General features: G+C 43.8%; 1 protein-coding gene across 1 annotated transcript; it reads right to left on the bottom strand.

Moving 5' to 3' along the window:
* Nucleotides 1-19: 19 nt before the first annotated feature.
* On the bottom strand, nt 20-19,956 carry LOC115168367 (RNA-binding protein 38). The gene is made up of 4 exons (XM_029723552.1): nt 19,461-19,956; nt 11,508-11,631; nt 8,527-8,581; nt 20-1,588 (listed from the first exon to the last, which is right to left on the bottom strand). The coding sequence occupies exons 1-4, from the start codon at nt 19,629-19,631 to the stop codon at nt 1,198-1,200; spliced, it is 741 nt and encodes a 246-aa protein (XP_029579412.1). The 5' UTR covers nt 19,632-19,956; the 3' UTR covers nt 20-1,197.
* Between the last annotated feature and the right edge of the window lie 1,501 nt (nt 19,957-21,457).

Genomic DNA, 21,457 nt, shown 5'->3' on the forward strand with positions numbered 1-21,457 from the left:
TAAAGACACTGAGGCAGGAGACTTTGTGAAAATTCATATTTGTGTCATTCTCAAAACTTTTGGCCACGACTGTACACGTACATGAGTCTAGCCCATAGCATCAGTCAGGTTCTAGCAGAGATCAACTCACCTGATGGACAACACTTGTATCATTAAAACATTACATTAGTATTCCACAACCAGACCATACATCCTCCATTAGCCTGTAGTTTCTGCCTCTGCTCACTTTAAACAATACTGAGATAGTCAGTTACCCCAGCTGCTGCAGGTCTCTGAGGATAAACATGAATATGGAAATACCTTCTGTACAAAAATCTGCTTTGACATGATTATGTTAGAGTAACATTGATATAAAAAGCATGTTACAATGTTGCCTATCTTATAAATATTCATCCCATACTCCATCAGAATAATAATTGCATATTCAGTGTAAGTGTGACTCTCAATCTGCAATAACTTACTTGCACTCATGGAGGACATGGAAACAGAGAGGCTATAATGCCACGTAGAGAAAGGTATTCCTGAAGAAATGTCCAGAAGAGGATATATATATATATATATATATATATCTCTCTATCTCTCTCTCTCTCTCTCTCTCTCTCTCTCTCTCTCTGCTAGTGAAACGTTCAGTACAACTTCCAGAAGAGAGAGGCGGAGCATCTAGTTAAATATAATGGCTACCCAACCCATCTTTGCCCAACCTTCAAGCCCCATCCACTACGTTGAAAGGCTAGCCTTGGCTTGGTGTACGAGGTGGGTGTTCTGTATGGGTAAGGAGGAGTGCAAGGCTCTAGGTTGATCCAGAATCAATCATTCTCCTCTTTCAGTTCTCATGTTCCATTGACTCCATCATGTTTGGCATTGGACACAGGGATAGCTCTTACTTCCATCATTAGCTAAAAACATTCGTATAAACATTGGCAACAACAGCAATAGTAGCATAGTAACAACTACGACAACAATGGATAATAACCCTAATAGAAAAACAGGAAGACGTCCCAGTGTGTTTTGTTTTGACAAAGCCCTTTGGATTCAGAACACACTCTCTCATCGGCTGTCGGGAGTCTCATACTGATGATGTCACAGGTCATAGCGCAAAGATCCTCCTGTTCCAAGTCTCCATTCATGTTGTCATCAGTGCCCCCCTTTGGTCATCCTCATCCCATATCACCACACCTCCTTCTCCCAGATCCACCCTCACAGCATGTGGTCAGGCTGGTGGAGGGGGTATTGGAGGTAGGCAGCAGGGGGGACAGAGAGGCCAGCAAAGGGGTTGAGGGAGGGGTGGACAGGCGGGGTAAGGGGGGTGGAAATGGTGGGACCTTGTGTGGCGGGGGAGTAGCGGTAGCTGAGGTAGCTTGTGGAGGGTGAGGGGGAGGGGGTGTAGGGGTAGCTGAGGTAGCTGGTGGAGAGCGAGGGGGAGGGGGTGTAGGGGTAATGCTCCAGGCCAGTGGAGGTGGTGTAGGGAGCATAGGCTGAGCTGTAGTCCAGATATGGAGTGAGGGAGGCCTGAGAGGGGCTGAGGTGGGACTGGAGCACCAGACTGGGCTGGAGGAAGGCCTGGGGGTACATACACTGCTGGGAAAATCTGAAGACACAGAAGGACAGAAAGATAGCAATACATTAGTGTTTACTATACAGTTATACATTAGCGTGCACGCACATGCCTAACGGCACAGAGGGCTCAGCCATCGTGGAGAAAAAGGCACATACACAAAATAGACAGTTTATTTATAGTATCTGTGCATTATATACCACACCAATGTAATTACAGGGGACATACAGCACTATTGTATACCCACATTTTACATGGACTTAAGGCCACAAACAGGGACAGACCAACCTACCGTATAGGAGAGTTATGCACACATCCACAATATCACTCACCACCCTTTCAAAACACTCAACTTGACCCCCTGAGAGGACAGAAACCACCCCCATCATAATTATCACAATCACTGCAACCACTCAGTCCTTGGTGTACGATTAATTATCATAGCCATGAGAGAATGTCAAAAACCTACGCCCGCCCACACAGTATCCCACTGCTGGCTTCCCTCTGAAGCTAAGCAGGGTTGGGCCTGGTCGGTCCCTGGATGGGAGACCAGATGCTGCTGGAAAAATTAAAGCTGGAAGCACAGGGACTATGGTGGTCTGCTTGAAACATGTTGGCATTGCAGACTCAGACAGGGAGAGGTTGAAAATGTCAGTTGGTCAGCGCATGCTCGGAGTACAGGTCCTAGTAATCCGTCTGGCCCTGCGGCCTTGTGAATGTTGACCTGTTTAAAGGTCTTACATCGGCTGCGGAGAGCGTGATCACACAGTCGTCCAGAACAGCTGATGCTCTCATGCATGTTTCAGTGTTACTTACCTCAAAGCGAGCATAGAAGTTATTTAGCTCGTCTGGTAGGCTCGTGTCACTGGGCAGCTCTCGGCTGTGCACCCCTTTGTAGTCTGTAATAGTTTGCAAGCCCTGCCACATCCGATGAGTGTGGGAGCCGGTGCAGTACGAGTCAATCTTAGTCCTGTATTGACGCTTTGCCTATTCGATGGTTCGTCAGAGTTTAGCATCTGCTTCATCTGACCACTTTTTTTGTGGACCGAGTCACTTCCTGCTTAAATATTTGCTTGTAAGCAGGAATCAGGAGGATAGAATTATGGTCAGATTTGCCAAATGGAGGGCGAGCTTTGTACGCGTCTCTGTGTGTGTAGTAAAGGTGGTCTAGAATAATTTTCCCTCTAGCTGCACATTTAACATGCTGATAGAAATAAGGTAAAACTGATTTAAGTTTCCCTGCATTAAAGTCCCTGGCCACTAGGAGTGCCGCCTCTGGATGAGCATTTTCCTGTTTGCTTATGGCGGTATACAGCTCATTGAGTGCGGTTTTAGTGCCAACATCGGTCCGAGGTGGTATGTAGACAGCTACGAAAAATACAGATGAAAACTCTAGGTAGATAGTGTGGTCTACAGCTTATCACGAGATACTCTACCTCAGGTGAGCAAAACCTCAAGACTTCCTTAGATATTGTGCACCAGCTGTTGTTTACATTTAAATGTCCCGTTGGCAGGATATATGTGCTTTCAGTTCGTCCCATTTATTTTACAGCGATTGAACGTTAGCTAGAAGGATGGAAGGCAAAGGTAGATTAGGCACTCGTCACCTGATCCTCACAAGGCACCCTGATCTCCATTTCCTTCTCCAGCAAATGACAGGGATCTGGGTCTGGTCGGTTGTCTGTAGTATATCCCTCCCGTCTGACTCATTGAAGAAAAACTCTTAGTCTAATCTGAGGTGAGTAATCACAGTTCTGATGTCCAGAAGCTCTTTTCGGTCATAAGAGACAGTAGCAGCAACATTATGTACAAAACAAGTCACGAACAACACAACAAAAAAACGAAATTGCATGGTTGGTTAATAAGAGCCGATAAGAGGGCAGCCATCCCCTCCGGCGCCATCATGTGTTCTCAGTTAACTTACCTGGTAAAATACTGGTCATTTTTTTCCTTTCTAATAATAGTAAACATCATAGTACACACTACAACATCAGTATGATTCTGAGCCATTGTAATTAAAGGGTACATACAACACTGTTGTCTACCCACAATTCACCTTGCCTTAGGCTGCCCATTTATAAACGTAACCTGCTTCAGTTCCACTGACAGCTGCAAAAATAGATCAAAGCTGTTGAGCAAGAAGTGACAGAACAAGAGGTGGCCTATATCCAACATTTGAAATAATAACGGTCTCTGGACCAGCTTGGCCTGTCCAAATCCATGACCTTATTCTTTCTTTACCCAATAATAACCTAATGGCTGAGACTGTCTCCAGATCAGCAGTTAAGAGCACTAACGAGGGCTCAGAGTTGCTTACCCCAAAACACAGAGGGAGAAACAGAGTTTAATGGGTTGCAAAAGGACCAAAGAACAACTGCCTCACACACTGGAATTACAAGTCTTGTCCGTCCGTCTGTGTTGTGCTGCTGGCCTGCTCTGCCCTGTGCATCAGACTGATGGATCCAATGTGACAGTGGTAATCTATGAGAGGGAGCTAGGCCTCCCCTCGCCTCCTAGCTCCCCTTGACTCACGTCCTCAGTGGCAGACACACACAAAGTGGCATACACAAATAAAAAACTGTAAAAACAGTAAAAACACCACACACCTACAGTAGACAATGCACAAATATACACACATACACGTACTGTAAACGTATTCACAACCCCACACATACATGTACTGTAAACGTATTCACAGCCCCACACATACACGTACTGTAAACGTATTCACAACCCCACACATACACGTACAGTAAACGTATTCACAACCCCACACATGCACGTACAGTAAACGTATTCACAACCCCACACATACAGATGCAGGAGAGAGGGAGGGCAGCAAGACAGGATTGATTGGTGCAGCAGGCAGCGTCGGTGTACAATATTCACTAACAGACCCATGAGAGCAGAAGAACCTGACTGAGCTCTCCACTCCCTCTCTCCTACTGTCCATTTCAACTAGCCAAGACTGTAGTGAGTGGGAGAGAGAGAAAGAGGGAAGGATGGAGAGATAGCAAGAAGAGGTGAAGGATCACCCATCATATCTATCATGCCTTAGGATGCTGCAGCTTTTAATAGTTCTGGTGACACAAAAGGTCATGTGTTGGGGGGTGGGTGTCAGGGCGAGAGAGAGAGAGAAACAGCGAGAGCGAGAGAGAGAGGCCGGCAGCAGTGAATGACTGACACGGCATTGGACACTCATCTTTCGAGCAGTGTTAGCTTTAGCATAGTATTAGCCAACTAAGATGCCCCTGTATACTGTATGTAAAGAGTTCCATCAAGCACACATAATATGTGAATCAGGATCCTTGTAAAATAATACCACACAATGGGAGATGTGTGCATGATCAGATGTTTGCAAATGTCAATGCCTTTCAGAGGGATTGTGATAATTTGATTTTTAGAATTGGCTATTTTAGTGGTGAGCTTCGTCTAATTTGGTCCCTGGGAAGCAGAAAAAAAATACCTTAGGGAAAACAGTTTGTTTTTTCCCCAATACCCAACAGAGGGGATGGAAGAGGGTTAGAGGATATAAAGGGTAAAATACAGGCAGAGAAGAGAGAGAGAGAAAGAGCAAGAAAGAGAGAGTAAGGGAGGAAAAGGTAAAGGAATGAGGAGACTGCAAAGAGAGAGAAAGAGTGTGGGAGGATGATAGGATGTTTACCAGCGAAGCTCAGTTTGAGTCATTCTAACACTGCCAAATCAGCAAAGGACAACTCTACTTTCAATGCATGCACACACACCCCCACATCCTGTCCTGTCTGTTCCCCCAAACAGGTGTGTGCAGTGACTGATCCCCCCCCCTCTACCCTGTCTCTGTGTTTCAACAGGAAACACACCCCAGCCCTTAAAAACACCACACCTGACCTGCCTCCTACTTCAAAAAAAGAACTGAATTTTAATAAAGTTCTAAATCTCACTTCTCTGTCAGCACCCTGCCAGTTAGCTGGAACAGGGGCCCTAGAGACAGAGAGAGGGCAGCCACGGGCACTGGACCCCATCCTGAACTCCCACTTGACACGCACACACCCCTCTTTACGGCCACTCCTAGCATTAGTACTTAGTCCCCTCTTCACTTAAACACCTAACAGACAGACACACAGGAACATATGTAAACACCAGGCCAGGAAAGCCCCTGGAGAAGCTGAGCAGGGCTTAATAAGAAGGAGGAACTCCCCGCATGAATATAGATCAATCTCTTTTTTACATTTTAGTCATTTAGCAGATGCTCTTTTCCAGAGCGACACAGTAGTGAGTGCATACATTTTCATACTGGTCCCCCGTGGGAATTGAACCCAAAACCCTGGCAGTGCAAGTGCCATGCTCAACCAACTGAGTGGCAAGTTGAACACTCTATACCTAGTGACTTCCACAGAAGATGAAGAAAGAGCAAGTCATTTTCATTGTGGTGGCAGACAGTGATATTATCATGATCAAACCCAGTAGAGGAGATGGAGAACTTGTGCTTTAATTGTCCATTGGTTCTCTGAATGAGAACTGCCATCATTCATTCAGAGGCTCATCTGGGTCAGCCTCAATTCCCTTATCACTCAATATATCATTCAATAATTGAAGGCTGGTGGCTGCAATATTAATAGCCCTGTGAGGCATGGGGGTTTGAAGGGCCTATCACAATCTCGGATACTGCTTTAGTCTACAGAACACATAGCCCAACCAGACCGGCCTCACAGAATAGGAAAATGGTCATTTAGCCTAATATAGTATAGCACTCATCAGGAGACATGGACAGCTCTGGTCATCTCACTTCTGACCAATCAGATGTCAGAAATGTTTTGTTTCTGGGTTAAACAGAGTGAGTTAGCAGGCTTCAGTTGCGAAGTAGATCACTGCAATAACTTTGGTACTGAATATTCAGAACCAGACTGCTGACACTGATCAGCATGAGTGAGTTGCTTGAAACAGGGTTTCAACAGGGAGTATATGTCAACAGTGCTCTTCCTCACATAAACACAAGCACAAACAAACACAGAGAGGGAGAGATATGAAGGAAAGATACAGAGGGGGGATATGAAGGAAAGATGCAGAGGGGGAGGGAAAGAGAGAGAGAGAGAGAGAGAGAGAGAGAGAGAGAGTGAGAGAGAGAGAGAGAGATGAGGGACAGATACAGAGGGGGAGAGAAAGAAAGAAAGATACAGGGGGGAGAAAGAAAGAAAGATACAGGGGGGAGAAAGAAAGAAAGAGAGATGAAGCAAAGATACAGAGGGGAGAGAGAGAGAGAGAGAGAGAGAGAGAGAGAGAGAAAGAAAGATAAATGAAGGAAAGATACAGAGGGGAGAGAGAGAGAGAGAGAGAGAGAGAAAGAAAGAAAGAAAGAGAAATGAAGGAAAGATACAGGGGGGGAGAGAAAGAGAGCCATAAGCAGGCTAAGAATATCCCCATGTCCAAATGTAGCCATGTTAGGAAACAGCAGCAGGCCAGCCAGTTAAGTGAAGGAGGCAGGAATCTGGGTATTCTCACTGACATCATGTAACTGACGGTAGCACAGCTGGCTGAGGGAAGGGTCATTCTCAGACTGCATGAGACGGCCAGTTACAACAAAGGGATGAACACACAACTAGACAGACAAAGATTAGCCTCGGAAGCCCAGGCATCTCACATTAGACACAGATAGACAGAAAGAGGGACAGACAGGTGACCAGAAGGAGAAATAGGCAACAGAAAAGACTGTGTATGGCATTCGTAACAGAGGAGATGGGAGAAAGAGATGAAGAGAACAGATAAGGGAAAGTAATGACAGACAGTGAGACACTGAGTGCATTCAAGCAGTAAGCTTAAAGCAGACTATAGACAAAAGTCGGTGAGTGAAGTCGGGGGAGGTTGCATCTGCAACAGCCGAAAGTGGGACACTGTAGTGGTTTTCAAACAGCAAGGCTCAGATCAACATGGCAGGTAGCCTAGCTGTTAGAGCATTGGGCCAGTAACCGAAAGGTTGCTTGTTTTCCAACAGCAAGGTTTAGTGTAGGGTGACAGGTAGCCTAGCTGTTAGAGCATTGGGCCAGTAACCGAAAGGTTGCTTGTTTTCCAACAGCAAGGTTTAGTGTAGGGTGACAGGTAGCCTAGCTGTTAGAGCATTGGGCCAGTAACCGAAAGGTTGCTTGTTTTCCAACAGCAAGGTTTCGTATAGGGTGACAGGTAGCCTAGTCGTTAGAGCATTGGGCCAGTAACCGAAAGGTTGCTTGTTTTCCAACAGCAAGGTTTAGTGTAGGGTGACAGGTAGCCTAGCTGTTAGAGCATTGGGCCAGTAACCGAAAGGTTGCTTGTTTTCCAACAGCAAGGTTTCGTATAGGGTGACAGGTAGCCTAGTCGTTAGAGCATTGGGCCAGTAACCGAAAGGTTGCTTGTTTTCCAACAGCAAGGTTTAGTGTAGGGTGACAGGTAGCCTAGCTGTTAGAGCATTGGGCCAGTAACCGAAAGGTCGATTATTTCAAGTCTCGAGTCAAGGTGAAAAAAATCTGTTGATAGGACAAATATAATAATCACCCATCAAATTATTATAACATAGCTAGCTGCTATTGTATACAAATGTTTTTCTGTAGAAATGTGGAAATAAACTTCTCTCTACCTCCATATCACATACACAAACAATGTGTATACAATTAATTGATTAGAGGTCTCAAACATCATTTTCATTTGTATGCCCTGAAACTTTAGAATCGTGGCAAAGTTGGTTCCTGTTCCAGTTACATCTTTGGCCATGTTTAAGTGGGTCAAACAAAAACACCCTAATGATTGGTTGACAAATAGTGCCTCCCACAATGCAGGTGATGGCTGCATGGTGCAGTTGGTAAAAAGCAACTGCAGCAACTTCATCAAAAACTGTATGACATTTGATCACAAGACAGACAATTTTTATAATCATAATGCAACACACTTTAAAAGGCAGTGACCAACGATGGTCACCGACTTGACCAAATGTATCCGCTCGAATGTGTCCATTGGTTGCTCCTTACCCATACTGCCTCTGGATCAGGGCGGGGTGGACCTGCTGCACTCTGATGGAGAAACCTGAGAGAAAACAGATAAAACATGGCAGGGTCAGAGACCATCAGATACTGAAGAGAGAGAAGACAGCTAGGGACATCTGAGCTAAAGGCAGGACAGACAGACAGAGCCTGCATAGTGGACAGAGTGTTCCTGGAGGAAGAGTTCCTACCACTCTTACTTTTCATCTCTCTGTCCCTCCCTCTTTCCCTCACTCCCTCGGTAAGTTGAACAGACTTTGGCATTTTTTAAACAAGTGAAACAGTGAATCTACAGGGACACATGAGAAACAACACACATGCACTGACACATTCGCTCTATATAGACACATCCTATGGGGTTTAATCAAATCAACTTTATGCACTGAGCTTGTCTGATGCTTTAAGCGCACTGTTAAATTAAATAACTAAGACACACAAATTGCTAGAGGGAGTATGACCGCAATTGATTTCATTGTGCCCAGACTTGCTGCTCCGTGTTAAAAAAATGACAGTGAGTGACTGACTAGCACCCGTTGTTTCTGACTGAAAAGTCATGTTACCAAAATCCCTCATTTGCCTAGGATAAACATTCCCTATTCCCTCAACCCTTGCTCTCTTTAAGTACACATGTATGCATCGCATGCACGTGGCCAATAGGGCCTGACTATAAATTGGTTATAACAAACTCAATGCATGTGACAGCAAAATAGATGCAGAGGATGTTACAAATAAACTCGAAACGGGGGAATTTTTTACTGGTTGCTTAGGAGGTAAAGGGGAAGTCGGATGTGTGGAATGAATTTGACTAGTTGTTGAAAATATTGGCGATCAAGAAAAATAAGTTTAGGAACAAGCTCTGCGTTCATACTCAATGCATGTGCCAAGCAGGTGCTGTTAGATTACAATATCATTTTTATGACTGTTTGGAACAATGTAAACAACACTAAATAAACTATAAGTGTATCAGAGAGTTTATTTTAATGTTTTTTTTGTAAAGCCTTTAAAAAAAAATCTTTTTACATTTAACTAAGCAAGTCAGTTAAGAACAAATTCTTATTAACATTGACCGCGTACAGGGGAACAGTGGGTTAACTGCCTTGTTCAGGGGCAGAACGACATATTTTGACCTTGTCAGCTCAGGGATTCGATCCAGCAACCTTTCGGTTACTGGCCGAACGCTCTAACCACTGGGCTACCTGTCACCCCAAAATTAATTATAGCATAGACTAAAAACAGTCGCATTCATTCGTGAATGTAATTTCTGAAATGAAACAGTTTATTTATTCAAGGGTCGCTTTATTTTAAAACGAAAATGCTTGATTGCATTTCATATCAACGAATGAATGATTGATTGATACAGTAGCCAATATAAGTATTGAAATATAGACCTAAGTAAGTTAGGGTGTTAAGACTAAACAGGATGTGCTCTTTGGCCTACAGCTCAGTGGTGGTTACACAAGGCTGCTATACTAAGCCTACTAATTATAACATTAGTTATTATTATAATAATAGTATAATAACACAGATATCAAGAACAATTAGGGTTATTATTATTATAAATATAATCTTTCTGAAAATGTGGAAGTGTAAACACTAAATAAATTATAAGTAATACCAGAGACGATGTTCTAACAAAAATAAAGTGTAAAGCCTTTATTATGAAGGTGAAAAATTGCAGAATTTGTGAAAATGTTTATCTGACATCCTTCCTTCTATCCCTGCCTCCCTCCCTCTCAATCCCCTCCTTTTTCTCACTAACACTTAATGTTCCTGTAACTCTTCACACACACCCACACCCCTTGGTCATTCTCTCCTGTTGTGTTTATCATGACTCCCTGGGTGAGGGGAGTCACACAGAACAAGGAAGAGACAGATGTGTTTATTTCTCCCTCTCCCTTCCCCTCTCTCATAAACAGCCTCTCCCTATTTTCACATCACACACACACACAAAAATACCAAGCAGACATACAGCACACTGAGTGTACAAAACATTAGGAACACCTTCCTCATATTGAGCTGCAGCCCCTTTTGCCCTCAGAACAGCCTCAATGTCATGGACTCTACAAGGTGTTGAAAGCGTTCCACAGGGATGTTGGCCCACATTGACTCCAATGCTTCCCACAGTTGTGTCAAGTTGGCTGGATGTCCTTTGGGTGGTGGACCATTCTTGATACACACAGGAAACTGTTTAGCGTGAAAAACCCAGCTGCATTGCAGTTCTTGGCACACTCAAACCAGTGCGGCTGGCACCTACTACCATACCCCGTTCAAAAGCACTTAAATTGTTTTGTCTTGCCCATTCACCCTCTGAATGGTACACATAGACAATCCATGTCTCAATTATCTCAAGGCTTAAAAACCCTTCTTTAACCTGTCTCCTCCCCTTCTTCTACACTGATTTGAAGTAGATTTAACAAGTGACATCAATAAGGGATCATAGCTTTCACCTAGATTCAACCGGTCCATCTATGTCATGGAAAGAGCAGGGGTTCCTAATGTTTTGTGCACTCATCATAACATATCAACTGCATGCTTGGCGTGTAACAAAGCAACAACAACCCATCATCGAGGTACAGTATACTACAGTTGTCGCTACTGTGCGTCGGTCACACATATGCTACATCTAAAATGTCACCCTATTCTCTTTACAGTAGTGCATTACTTTTGAGCCCTACATTTTCCCATAGACTCCACAGAGTGACAGGTGGTTTGCTGTATGTGTGTAGTCTGAAGGGGTGCAGATGTAGGCTGGTGGTTCACACTGTACAGTCACACTGTGCCTGACCACAGCTGGGTCTGCCATCAAATGTGTGGTGTGTGTACCATATAATGTAGAGGAATGTAGCTATAATAGTCGTTAGCTGAGAGTGTGTATGCGCGTGCCATCTGCTCACATGTTTGCATAGTGTGTGTGTCTGTGTCTGTGTATGCGTGGGGTTGGTCTCTGTGTGTGTGTGCGCATGACTCACCTGTCTGTGGGCTGCGGGGCTTGGCTCCCAGGTAGGCCAGGTTGACGTTAGCCTTCCTACCGTCGACGATGGGGTTGGGGTCTTTACATGCCCGTTCTGCCGCCCCCCTGTCCATCATAGTCACCTGACAGGAAGAGGAAGGAACACACAGATTTACAAGTCAGGAAGTGACCAATATCGATTTTATAAAATACTTATCCCTTAACATGTATCTCACCAATACATTCCTGTATTCCCTAATATGTTTGAGCACTAGTCCTGGATCCATATAGATAGAAAGTTCCTGTGTGCTTTTAACAATGTGTGACATTATGACCTAGCATACTGACCTATCACAGGAAATGGTGGGTGTCTGGGAGTGCAGGGAGGGGTTCTTTCAATTATATTATTATTTTACTAACAACGGGATGCTAAATAAGAGCCATCACCAACATGGTACATCAAAACACACACATTCAGTGTCTTTCTCGCACACACACACACACCTGTGACCGCATCTATTACAATATATATTACATTATTAGTAATACAATTAATTTGTATAGCGCTTTTCATTACAGAGTTCTCAAAGCTCTACTGAGAAAAACATTATGTATATACAATAAAGACGACATACACTTAGAATCAAGGCAGGTAAAATAGCAAGTGGGTTAGGTGCTAAATATACTTAACAAAAATGTAAACACATGTAAAGTGTTGGTCCCATGTTTCATGAGCTGAAATAAAAGATTGCAGAAATGTTTCATATGCACAAAAAGCTAATTTCTCTCCAAATTTGTACAAAAATGTGTTTACATCCCTGTTAGTGAGCATTTCTCCTTTGCCAGGATAATCCATCCACCTGACAGGTGTGGCATATCAAGAAGCTGATTAAACAGCATGATCATTACACAGGTGCACCTTGTGTTTGAGACAATAAAAAGCCACTCTAAAAATGTGACATTTTGTCATAAAACACGTCACAGATATCTCAAGTTGAGGGAGCGTGCAATTAGCTTGCTGACTGTAGTAACGTCCACCAGAGCTATCACATGTTCATTTCAGCACCCCTGCCCAGTCATGTGAAATCCATAGATTAGGGCTTTTATTTCAAATTGACAAATTTCCTTATTTAAACTATGTAACTCAATAAAATCTTTGAAATTGTTGCATTTATATTTTTGTTCAGTATACATTTTAGATTGGGACTAGGACTATGAAAAAGGCATTCTGCAGAAGTGGATTTTAAGGCCCGTTTTAAAGGTTCTGAGTGATGGAGAGGCTCTCAGATGGTCAGGGAGAGCATTCCATAGGGGCAAGGGAGCAGGGAGCAGAAGGCTCGGAATACCATAGTTCTGAGACATGTCTTGAGGAGTTGAAGCAGTAGAGTGGCTGGAGCAGAGATTGCAAAGTGGCTCGCTGAATGAGATGAGGTCACTGATGTTAGGCCAGGATCTTGATGATGTGGTCTGACCTCTTGGTCATGATCAGGACCCTGGCAGCACTTTTCTGGATTAGTTGGAGGCTATCTAGTGATTTGGCTGTGAGGCCCCCAAACAGCGCATGGCCAAGGATTAAGGCGTGAATGAGTATCTCTGCATCTGGCTGGGAAAACGATGGTATGACCTGGGTAAAGTTTTTAAGATGGCAAAATTATGTTTTATGTGGGCATCGAAGGACAGACAAAGATTAAACTTGACTCCTAGGTTGGAGATGACAGAGGACAAGCGGATGGCCTGGCTGTTGATTGTAGGGCAGATGTTTCCAGCACTGATGACCTGCTTGGGTGACAAAATAAGCATAGCCTCATTCCTGCTACTCTTCAACTGGAGGAAGTTCTCTTTCATCCATTCCCTGATGTCCTCTAGGCAGCTGCTGAGTTTTGCTAGGGCAGGGATGGTGTCCGGTTGGTTGTTAATGTAAACCTGGGTATCATCAGCGTAGCAGTGGAAGTTGATGTTATAATGTTACAATCTCTTCGGATTAGGCCGAGAGGGAGCATGTAAATTAAAAACAGGATAGGCCCCAGCACTAACCTCTGTGAAACACCGGATGTGACTGCAGACTCCTCCGATCTGGCCTCTCCAATAGGGATGTAATACTTCCTATTGGAGAGGTAGGAGGAGAACCCGTTTAGAGCTGTTCCAGAGCCAGAAGTGTGTTCTCTGAAACGCTGCAGGAGGATGAAGTGTTCTACGGTGTCAAAAGCAACACTGAGATCTAAGAGGAGGAGGATGCCAGGAGATCCTGAATCAGCAGTCATTGGAAACTTTAACTAGAGATGTTTCTGTGCTGTGCAAGGGCCGGAAGCCAGACTGGAAAACCTTGTACAACTGATGACAGATGTGATTGAAGCTTTAGCAGTCTTAGGGCTTGGGGGTAGAAGCTGTTCAGGGTCCTGTTGGTTCCAGTCTTGGTGCATCGGTACCGCATGCTGTGCGGTAGCAGAGACAACAGTCAATGACTTGGGTGGCTGGAGTCTTTGACAATTTTGAGGGCCTTCCTCTGACACCGCCTGGTATAGAGGTCCTGGATGGCAGGAAGCTTGGCCCCAGTGATGTACTGGGCCGTACGCACTACCCTTTGTAGTGCCTTGCGGTCGGCTGCCAAGCAGTTGCCATAACAAGCGGTGGTGCAGCCAGTCAAGATGCTCTCATGGTGCAGCTATAGAACTTTGAGGATCCGAGGGCCCATGCCGAATCTTTTCAGCCTCCCGAGGGAGAAGAGGCATTGTCGTGCCCTCTTCACGACTGTGTTGGTGTGTGTGGACCATCATAATTCCTTAGTGATGTGGACACCGAGGAATTTGAAGCTCTTGAATACAAAATCTTCCATAGGCTTACACCGTAATTATGAGTTTGACAACTTCCGGAGGCCATCCTCCAACCTATCAGAGCTCTTGCAGCATGAACTGACATGTTGTCCACCCAATCAAAGGATCAGAGAATGAATCTAGTACTGAAAGCATAAGCTACAGTTATAGCTAGCACTGCAGTGCATAAAATGTGGTGAGTAGTTGACTCAGAGAAAGACAATAGTTGAACAAACTCATTTCTTTAAAAATGAAGGAGAAGCAAGAGAGAGCTAGCTATATTTTGTTTTAAAAAAAGGTCAGTTTCACTTAGCTAGCAAATGCAGCTAGCTGGTTTAGCCTACTCAAATACCCAGCTCAAACAGAGAGGGATGCTATGTTAGCTAGCTGGCTATGGCTATCCAACACTGGAACTCTTCCATGTTAAGGTAAGCTTTTGGTTTTATAAATGTATTGCCACCGGGGCCCGCCGGTGTAAGTGCCAAACTGCTTGCTGACTGTACTGCATGATTGTAGTGGGTTTACTAGCGTGCTAGTTCAAGTAGCTATGTTGACTTTGACATTAGCTAATATGGTGACAATGATGTAGGCTGTGTTTAGCGGTTGGCAGTTATGATTTATTTTTCACCTTTATTTAACCAGGTAGGCAAGTTGAGAACAAGTTCTCATTTAAAATTGCGACCTAGCCAAGATAAAGCAAAGCAGTTCGACACATACAACAACAGAGTTACACATGGAGTAAAACAAACATACAGTCAATAATACAATAAATGATGTGAAGGTTTGTCTTGGAAAGGTTTTTTCGCCTGGTCACAGACAGCTGATGTGTTGTGCACTGAAGTACACAAGCAAAAAAAAAGTGAGAGGAGGGAGCAGAGATGCGAGAAGGAATTATACAACCAGCAAAATGATCATGCTGTTTGTATATGGCTACTATGAAAGTGAACTGTGTTTGATCAGGGGTGTATTTACTCCACCGGTTCTGTTGAAAAACATTTCTTAAACGGAGCAAATGAACAAAACGGGGATAAACATACCTGAATTTGTCCGATAGAAACGCTCGTTTGCAGCTATTGGACTAATGATTACGCCATAGATCAACTAGATGAAGGCAAGAGTGTGCAAGTCAGTATTGAATGTGTCACTTCAATTACTAAAATGTTTCTCTGGACCTGTGCATCTACACTGTAAACTAAGTTGTAGCAACCTCATGATGGGTATAGGGAAAATGTGAATATCCTGTAGTAGGCTAAACCTATCGATGTTACATTGAGTTGGGTGAATGAAAGTCATCCAATACGCTGTAATGGAAGTAAGGCCATGCTCATTAAAAACATTATCGTCCTCCCTCATTTTAAAAGTCACCGACAACCACTGTGGCAGAGCAGAAGGCTGATTGTGCTTCTTTTAAGGCAGCAGAGTAGCTTGCCTGGTGGTCTTTATAGGCCAGTAGTTGGACAGTGAAACCATCTTTCCTCCAATGTCTCAAGCTTACGGCTAGGAGTCTTCATTCTGCGCAGTTCATCAGTGAACCAAGGAGAGTGTTGGAATGTTACATCACGTGTGTTTTCAGAGGCAAGGATGTTCAGGGTATTACTCAGAGTGTGGTTATACAGATTGACAATATCATCGAGGGCTAGCTCACTGCAGTCAGACTCAAAGGTGAAAGAGGGATGGGTTAAGTTTCCTCAGGTTGCAGAATGTAATGGGAGTGGAGAGGAGTTGGAGCAGTCAGAGTGTCAAAGCCTTGATTTCAGAGACGCCTAGCTCGATGACATCCAAGTCAGTGGCAGGGACATCGCCAGTGATAATGAGGTCCAATGTGTATCCATGGTTGTGGATGGGAACATTTACATATTGCACAAGGTTTAGACAAGGGATGGGCAACTTTGATGGGGGTGGAGGCCACAAAAAATCTGAACTCATGAGGGGCTGCAGTTGCTCGCGGGTCTGCGTACCCACATCCACATTTTTTAAAGTTAATGTTGTGCAATTCTACTCATTTTGCCATGGGGCAGAGTGGGAAATTAGTTGTTTTACAAACTATTTCTTGCAATTCTACATATTTTGCCATAGGGTGGGGAGAAATGTTTGCAGTTTTGAATATGATATCTGAGTGAGACAAACAATATAAATTGGGGCCCCCTGTACGGTAATTTGACCATGATAACACGTTTAGATAGCTGGCCGCTAAACTAACTTAGCAATCTACAAAATTTTAGCTGACATGGGCTAATTGACTGACTATCAGTGACTGACATAACAAGAGGAAAACTGCTGATGCACAACCAAACTTTTAGTTTGTGGGGGAGGGGTGGGATTGATCCGAGGGCCTTCAAAAAGGGGGGGTGGGCGGCCAGTTGCCCATCCATGGTTTAGACAGTCCAGCAAGTTAAGGAAGTCAGCAGCCATAGAGCACATGGGTGAGTCAACACTTGGGTGAGTCAACAGTCTCCCAAAATTACAATGTTGGAGAGAGTGGAGCATAAAGAGATTATTAGTTCAGAAAACTCAGAGCTAAAAAGAGGTTGTTATCTTGGGGGGGGGGCGGTAAACAAGAATAACAGTGATAGGATTTGGTTGTTTACATTTAAGAGCAAAGTACTCAAGACTGAAACTCAGCAACAGCCAGTGGGTTTAAAATAAAGCAGTCTGTATAAAACAGCAAGGCCTCCACCGTGGCTATGTGCCTTTTCAATGTATTTGTATTCAGGCAGAGCTGATTCATTAAGATGGTAAGTTTACCTCGCTGTGCCATGTTTCAGTGAGGCAGATCTTGTCAAAGTCATTATCAGAGATAAACTCATACAGAAGAGGAGACTTTGTTAATAAGGATTGCAGAGTGTAAAACATGTTGAGTCATTGGTGGAAACAGTGTCATTACATTTTGGTTGTCTACTGCGCTCTGTATTGACTGTATATGTCTTGGAGTGGGTGACATCATTTACCTGAGAACTGTTCACTCACTTGCAGAACTGGCAAGTGTACACAATAGATTCATTTGCTGATCAGTTTCCTACTGCCTTGTCGTCCTCATGTTTTCCAGAAGATCCCGTATTGCGTAAGGCTGTTATTGATCTCCTTGCACAAGGTTGTTTTAATCTATTCAAAATGTCTGAGGAATCCTTGTGTGTAGTGGAGGAAAGTTGCTGCCATTTCTTAATCTTTGGTCCAGCCTTCGGTCCAGGAGAGATGAGAGGAAGAGCTAGGCTGGTATTCGAATCTAAACACTTAGCTAGTTGATTGGAGAAGTAGGCTACTATCTTTTGTAGTTTAACGTTTTTGGTTAAGATAATTAGGTTTTTGTATTCAGTACTTGATTAGTTAAAAAAATATATATATATTTATAATGCACATAAAAAACACTTAAAACAAATAACTATAAATACATTCACAGGAGTAAACTATCAAGGCTGCCACTGGGCGCCATGGCAACCATTACAGTAAAGAGTAGTCACAAACTGCTAATAAATGAGGTAAGGTGAACTGAAACATGATATTAGTAACAGTCAAGTCGCCAAACAGTATAGGGCATTGATGTCACGGCATTATATCTTCTGCTTTTATTTCAAGGCAACAAACTATGGGGGTCTATGCTAACAGTGGCTGTAATGTGGATGGATTGATTGAGGCTGCTGGGGGAATTAGACTGTTATGGGAAGTCAGGGGTGAAATGGGCAGACTGTACAGGTTGGGCCAGAGACAGAACACGCTGGTTGGCTGGCTAAACTCATCAACATGTGTATGAACAGGGAGGCAGGGAAAATATGCATTGCTTTAACTCCCCTCATCGCTCTCATCTGTCTTCTTATCTCTCTCACTGACCCCCCCCCCTCTCATTACCACACACAGCTTGGCAGAGGGGGGGGTTGTGTGTGTGTGGAAGTCAAAATAGAACTGCAGCCTTATCTCAGAGCACCAACTGACATGTCACACCTCTGTGACCAGGGGGGACTGCATTCTGCTGACACACAACCTCCCCCAGAGGAAGGGAGAGAAAGGGAGAGAAAGGGAGGAGGGAAAACAGAGGGAAATAGGAAGAAAAAGGGGGAGAGATCCTTCAGGCCAAGTAGCATTAGGTCTCTCCTCAGCCATTCTGTTTTGAACTGAGTAAATACACTTCCGTGCCTATGAATGCAAAAATATTTCTGGGCAAATAAAAGCCTCCCACTTGACCATCTCACATTCTTTCAGCTCTTATTCATTATGCACATATATTTTCTGTTGTTACTCATTGTGTGTGTGTGTAGAAAGTGAGAGAGAGAGCAAATTGGTGTTTGGAAGAGGAGGGGGTTGTTCAGGACTTGGGAGACAACTGATGTTATGCTTTTTGAGGAATAATCTACTCATGCTAAAACATGTGACTGCAAAACCACACACACTTGTTAGTTGAACAAAGTGTTAGCGTTACACCAAATTAAGACCCATGCTCTTTGCTTTGTGGATTACATGAGAAATGTCAGCAGCACATGTACATGTCCATTCAGGACAAAGGTTAGAAAATAAAATGGAAAGGAAACGTAATGGTTACAGTAGAGTGTAGGAAATGTGCCCAGCCTACCTGCTAAAACATCTGCAACTGTTGCCTCACTTTATGGGCTCAATTCAAGGTGTTTGGGTTAGAATTACAGCGGCCGTATTCAGGGTGGCTAATAGGTTGTGAAAGTATTCTGTGGTAGATAATGAAATGTGTGTAGGTGTTTTTACATTTACATTTTATCCAAGCAGCGCTATCGTTGTAACAGGCTGGATTTAAGTATCTCCTTGACAGGTGTCTTGCCTACTCCTTCGGTCTTTTTTATGCACTTTCATCATTGGTTACAATGCAATACGTTTGTTTATAGGATTTTTGTAATATAAAAAGTGGCAACAAAATAAAATGTGTTACGAAAGTAATACGAGTTCATCTACATTCGCCTACAGTATATCACTGAGTTGACACAAAAGGGAACAAAATAACTGACACATCGCCAGGCAGTCTGTCGCACGTCTCACCCATTTCAGTACCTTACCCTCACCCCTTCCTGTACAATACCAAACATGGCATGAGCAGAAAACAACAACAGTCAGCCAGACAAGCGCTGTGTCCTGTCAAAAGAAAGGTTATGCTGAATTTGGAGGTATTGCACAGTGTCTTGTTAGCTGAAGTAGACTACACTTACAAATCCGTATCCTCGGGATTTCCCGGTTTGTCTGTCCGTTATCACAACTGCCTCGTCAATATCCCCGAACATCTCGAAGTATTTTTGAAGGGATGCGTCGTTGGTATGATAAGGTAAACCGCCGACAAATATCTTAGTGAAAGTTGTGTCTTTCTGAATAGTGGGATGCATTGTCTCCAGACCTCTGTTAACAAATTGATGATAAAGCGTTGGTCCACTAGTGAGTTGGAATGGAAAACCTAAACGTCTATGGGGGAAACACAATAGGTGGTATATCAAAGTTCTAAACAACTACATTGGCGTTCGAGAGGTGGAAGCTTTAAATGCGCATTGGTTTTTCTCAAGCGCTTGATTCGTCCAGTCTGTATCGATGCAAAATTACGTCCTTATTCCATGCGTTGAGTTATATCCAAGCAGCGCTATCGTTGTAACAGGCTGGATTTAAGTCTCTTCTTGACAGGTGTCTTGCCTACTCCTTCGGTATATTTTAGGTAGGGGGTGGTGGGGGAAGGATTTTCTAGGCGAGTTTCAAACACGCCCACTCCCATTTTGGCCAATACATAAGCGGAGCGTCCTAGGTTTAGCGACACCCCCTGTCAACGTTTGTTTTGAAGTGTCTGACCTATATCTGAGGCTGGTTTATTCATAGTTGATGAGTTGCTGACCATAAAACATCACATTCACTTTCCATTTTTAAGGGCCACAACAAGCGCAAAAGTTGTTTCGAGACAGCGCACATGAAAGGGTCAATAGGGCATAGGGGTGAGAGGAAATTGATGTGGTTAAAGACAAAAGCGCGCACCAGGGGTGACCAATCACAGGAAAAACTGAAGATGAAAGGTTTTAATGTTGAGGTGACCGTGTATTCGTCTCACTCTCTTTGTGCAAAGGGCATGTGGAGGCAAACTCATGAATCAATCCTTCTTACCTTCAGTAGGTCTACTAAACAATGGGGCAAAGCAAGGCAGAGGGGCTCACATTTAGTTGGTTCATCATGTTTTTAATTTCAGAGCGATAGAATTTTGGTTTGCATTCTGACTCTCATATGCATCTTATGCTTGAATAGGTTGGAGATGACCACTGTAAAGATGTCCGCATGCTTCCAAACCGAAACAGTTTGGGAGAGTTTGTGCATATACTGTACAGTGCATTTGGAAAGTTTTCAGACCCCTTGACTTTATCCACATTTTGTTACGTTACAGCCTAATTCTAAAATGGATGACATTTTTTTGGCCCCTCGTCAATCTACACATAATACCCCATAATGACAAAGCAAAAACAGGTTTTTAGATTTTTTTGCAAATATATATATATATAAAAAATGAAATATCACATTTACATAAGTATTCAGATCCTTTACTTAGTACTTTGTTGAAGCACCTTTGGCAGCGATTACAGCCTTGAGTCTTCTTGGGTATGATGCTACAAGCTTGGCACACCTGTATTTGGGGAGTTTCTCCCATTCTTCTCTGCAGATCCTCTCAAGCTCTGTCAGGTTGGATGGGGAGTGTCGCTGCACAGCTATTTTCAGGTCTCTCCAGAGATTTGGTTCAAGTCCGGGCTCTGGCTGGGCCACTTAAGGATATTCAGAGACTTGTCCCAAAGTCACTCCTGCGTTGTCTTGGCTGTGTGCTTAGGGTCGTTGTCCTTCGCCCCAGTCTGAGGTCCTGAGCGCTCTGGAGCAGGTTTTCATCAAGGATCTCTCTGTACTTTGCTCCGTTCATCTTTCCCTCGATCCTGACTAGTCTCCCAGTTCCTGCCGCTGAAAAACATCCCCACAGCATGATGCTGCCATCACCATGCTTCACCGTAGGGATGGTGCCAAGTTTCCTCCAGACATGACGCTTGGCATTCAGGCCAAAGTGTTCAATCTTGGTTTCATCAGACCAGAGAATCTTGTTTCTCAGGGTGTGCGAGTCCTTTCGGTGCCTTTTGGCAAACTCCAAACGGGCTGTCATGTGCCTTTTACTGAGGAGTGGCTTCCGTCTGGTCACTCT

This window comes from Salmo trutta, chromosome 30, assembly GCF_901001165.1.
Source record: "Salmo trutta chromosome 30, fSalTru1.1, whole genome shotgun sequence".
NCBI classification, from domain to species: Eukaryota; Metazoa; Chordata; class Actinopteri; order Salmoniformes; family Salmonidae; genus Salmo; species Salmo trutta.

Coding starts and splice junctions, on each gene's coding strand:
- LOC115168367 (XM_029723552.1), bottom strand. CDS start 19,631: ATGCATCCCACTATTCAGAAAGACACAACTTTCACTAAGATATTTGTC. Junction 11,632..19,460: donor AATCCCGAGGATACGGATTT/GTAAGTGTAGTC, acceptor TCTTCCTGTCAG/GTGACTATGATGGACAGGGG. Junction 8,582..11,507: donor GCCCCGCAGCCCACAGACAG/GTGAGTCATGCG, acceptor GTTTTCTCTCAG/GTTTCTCCATCAGAGTGCAG.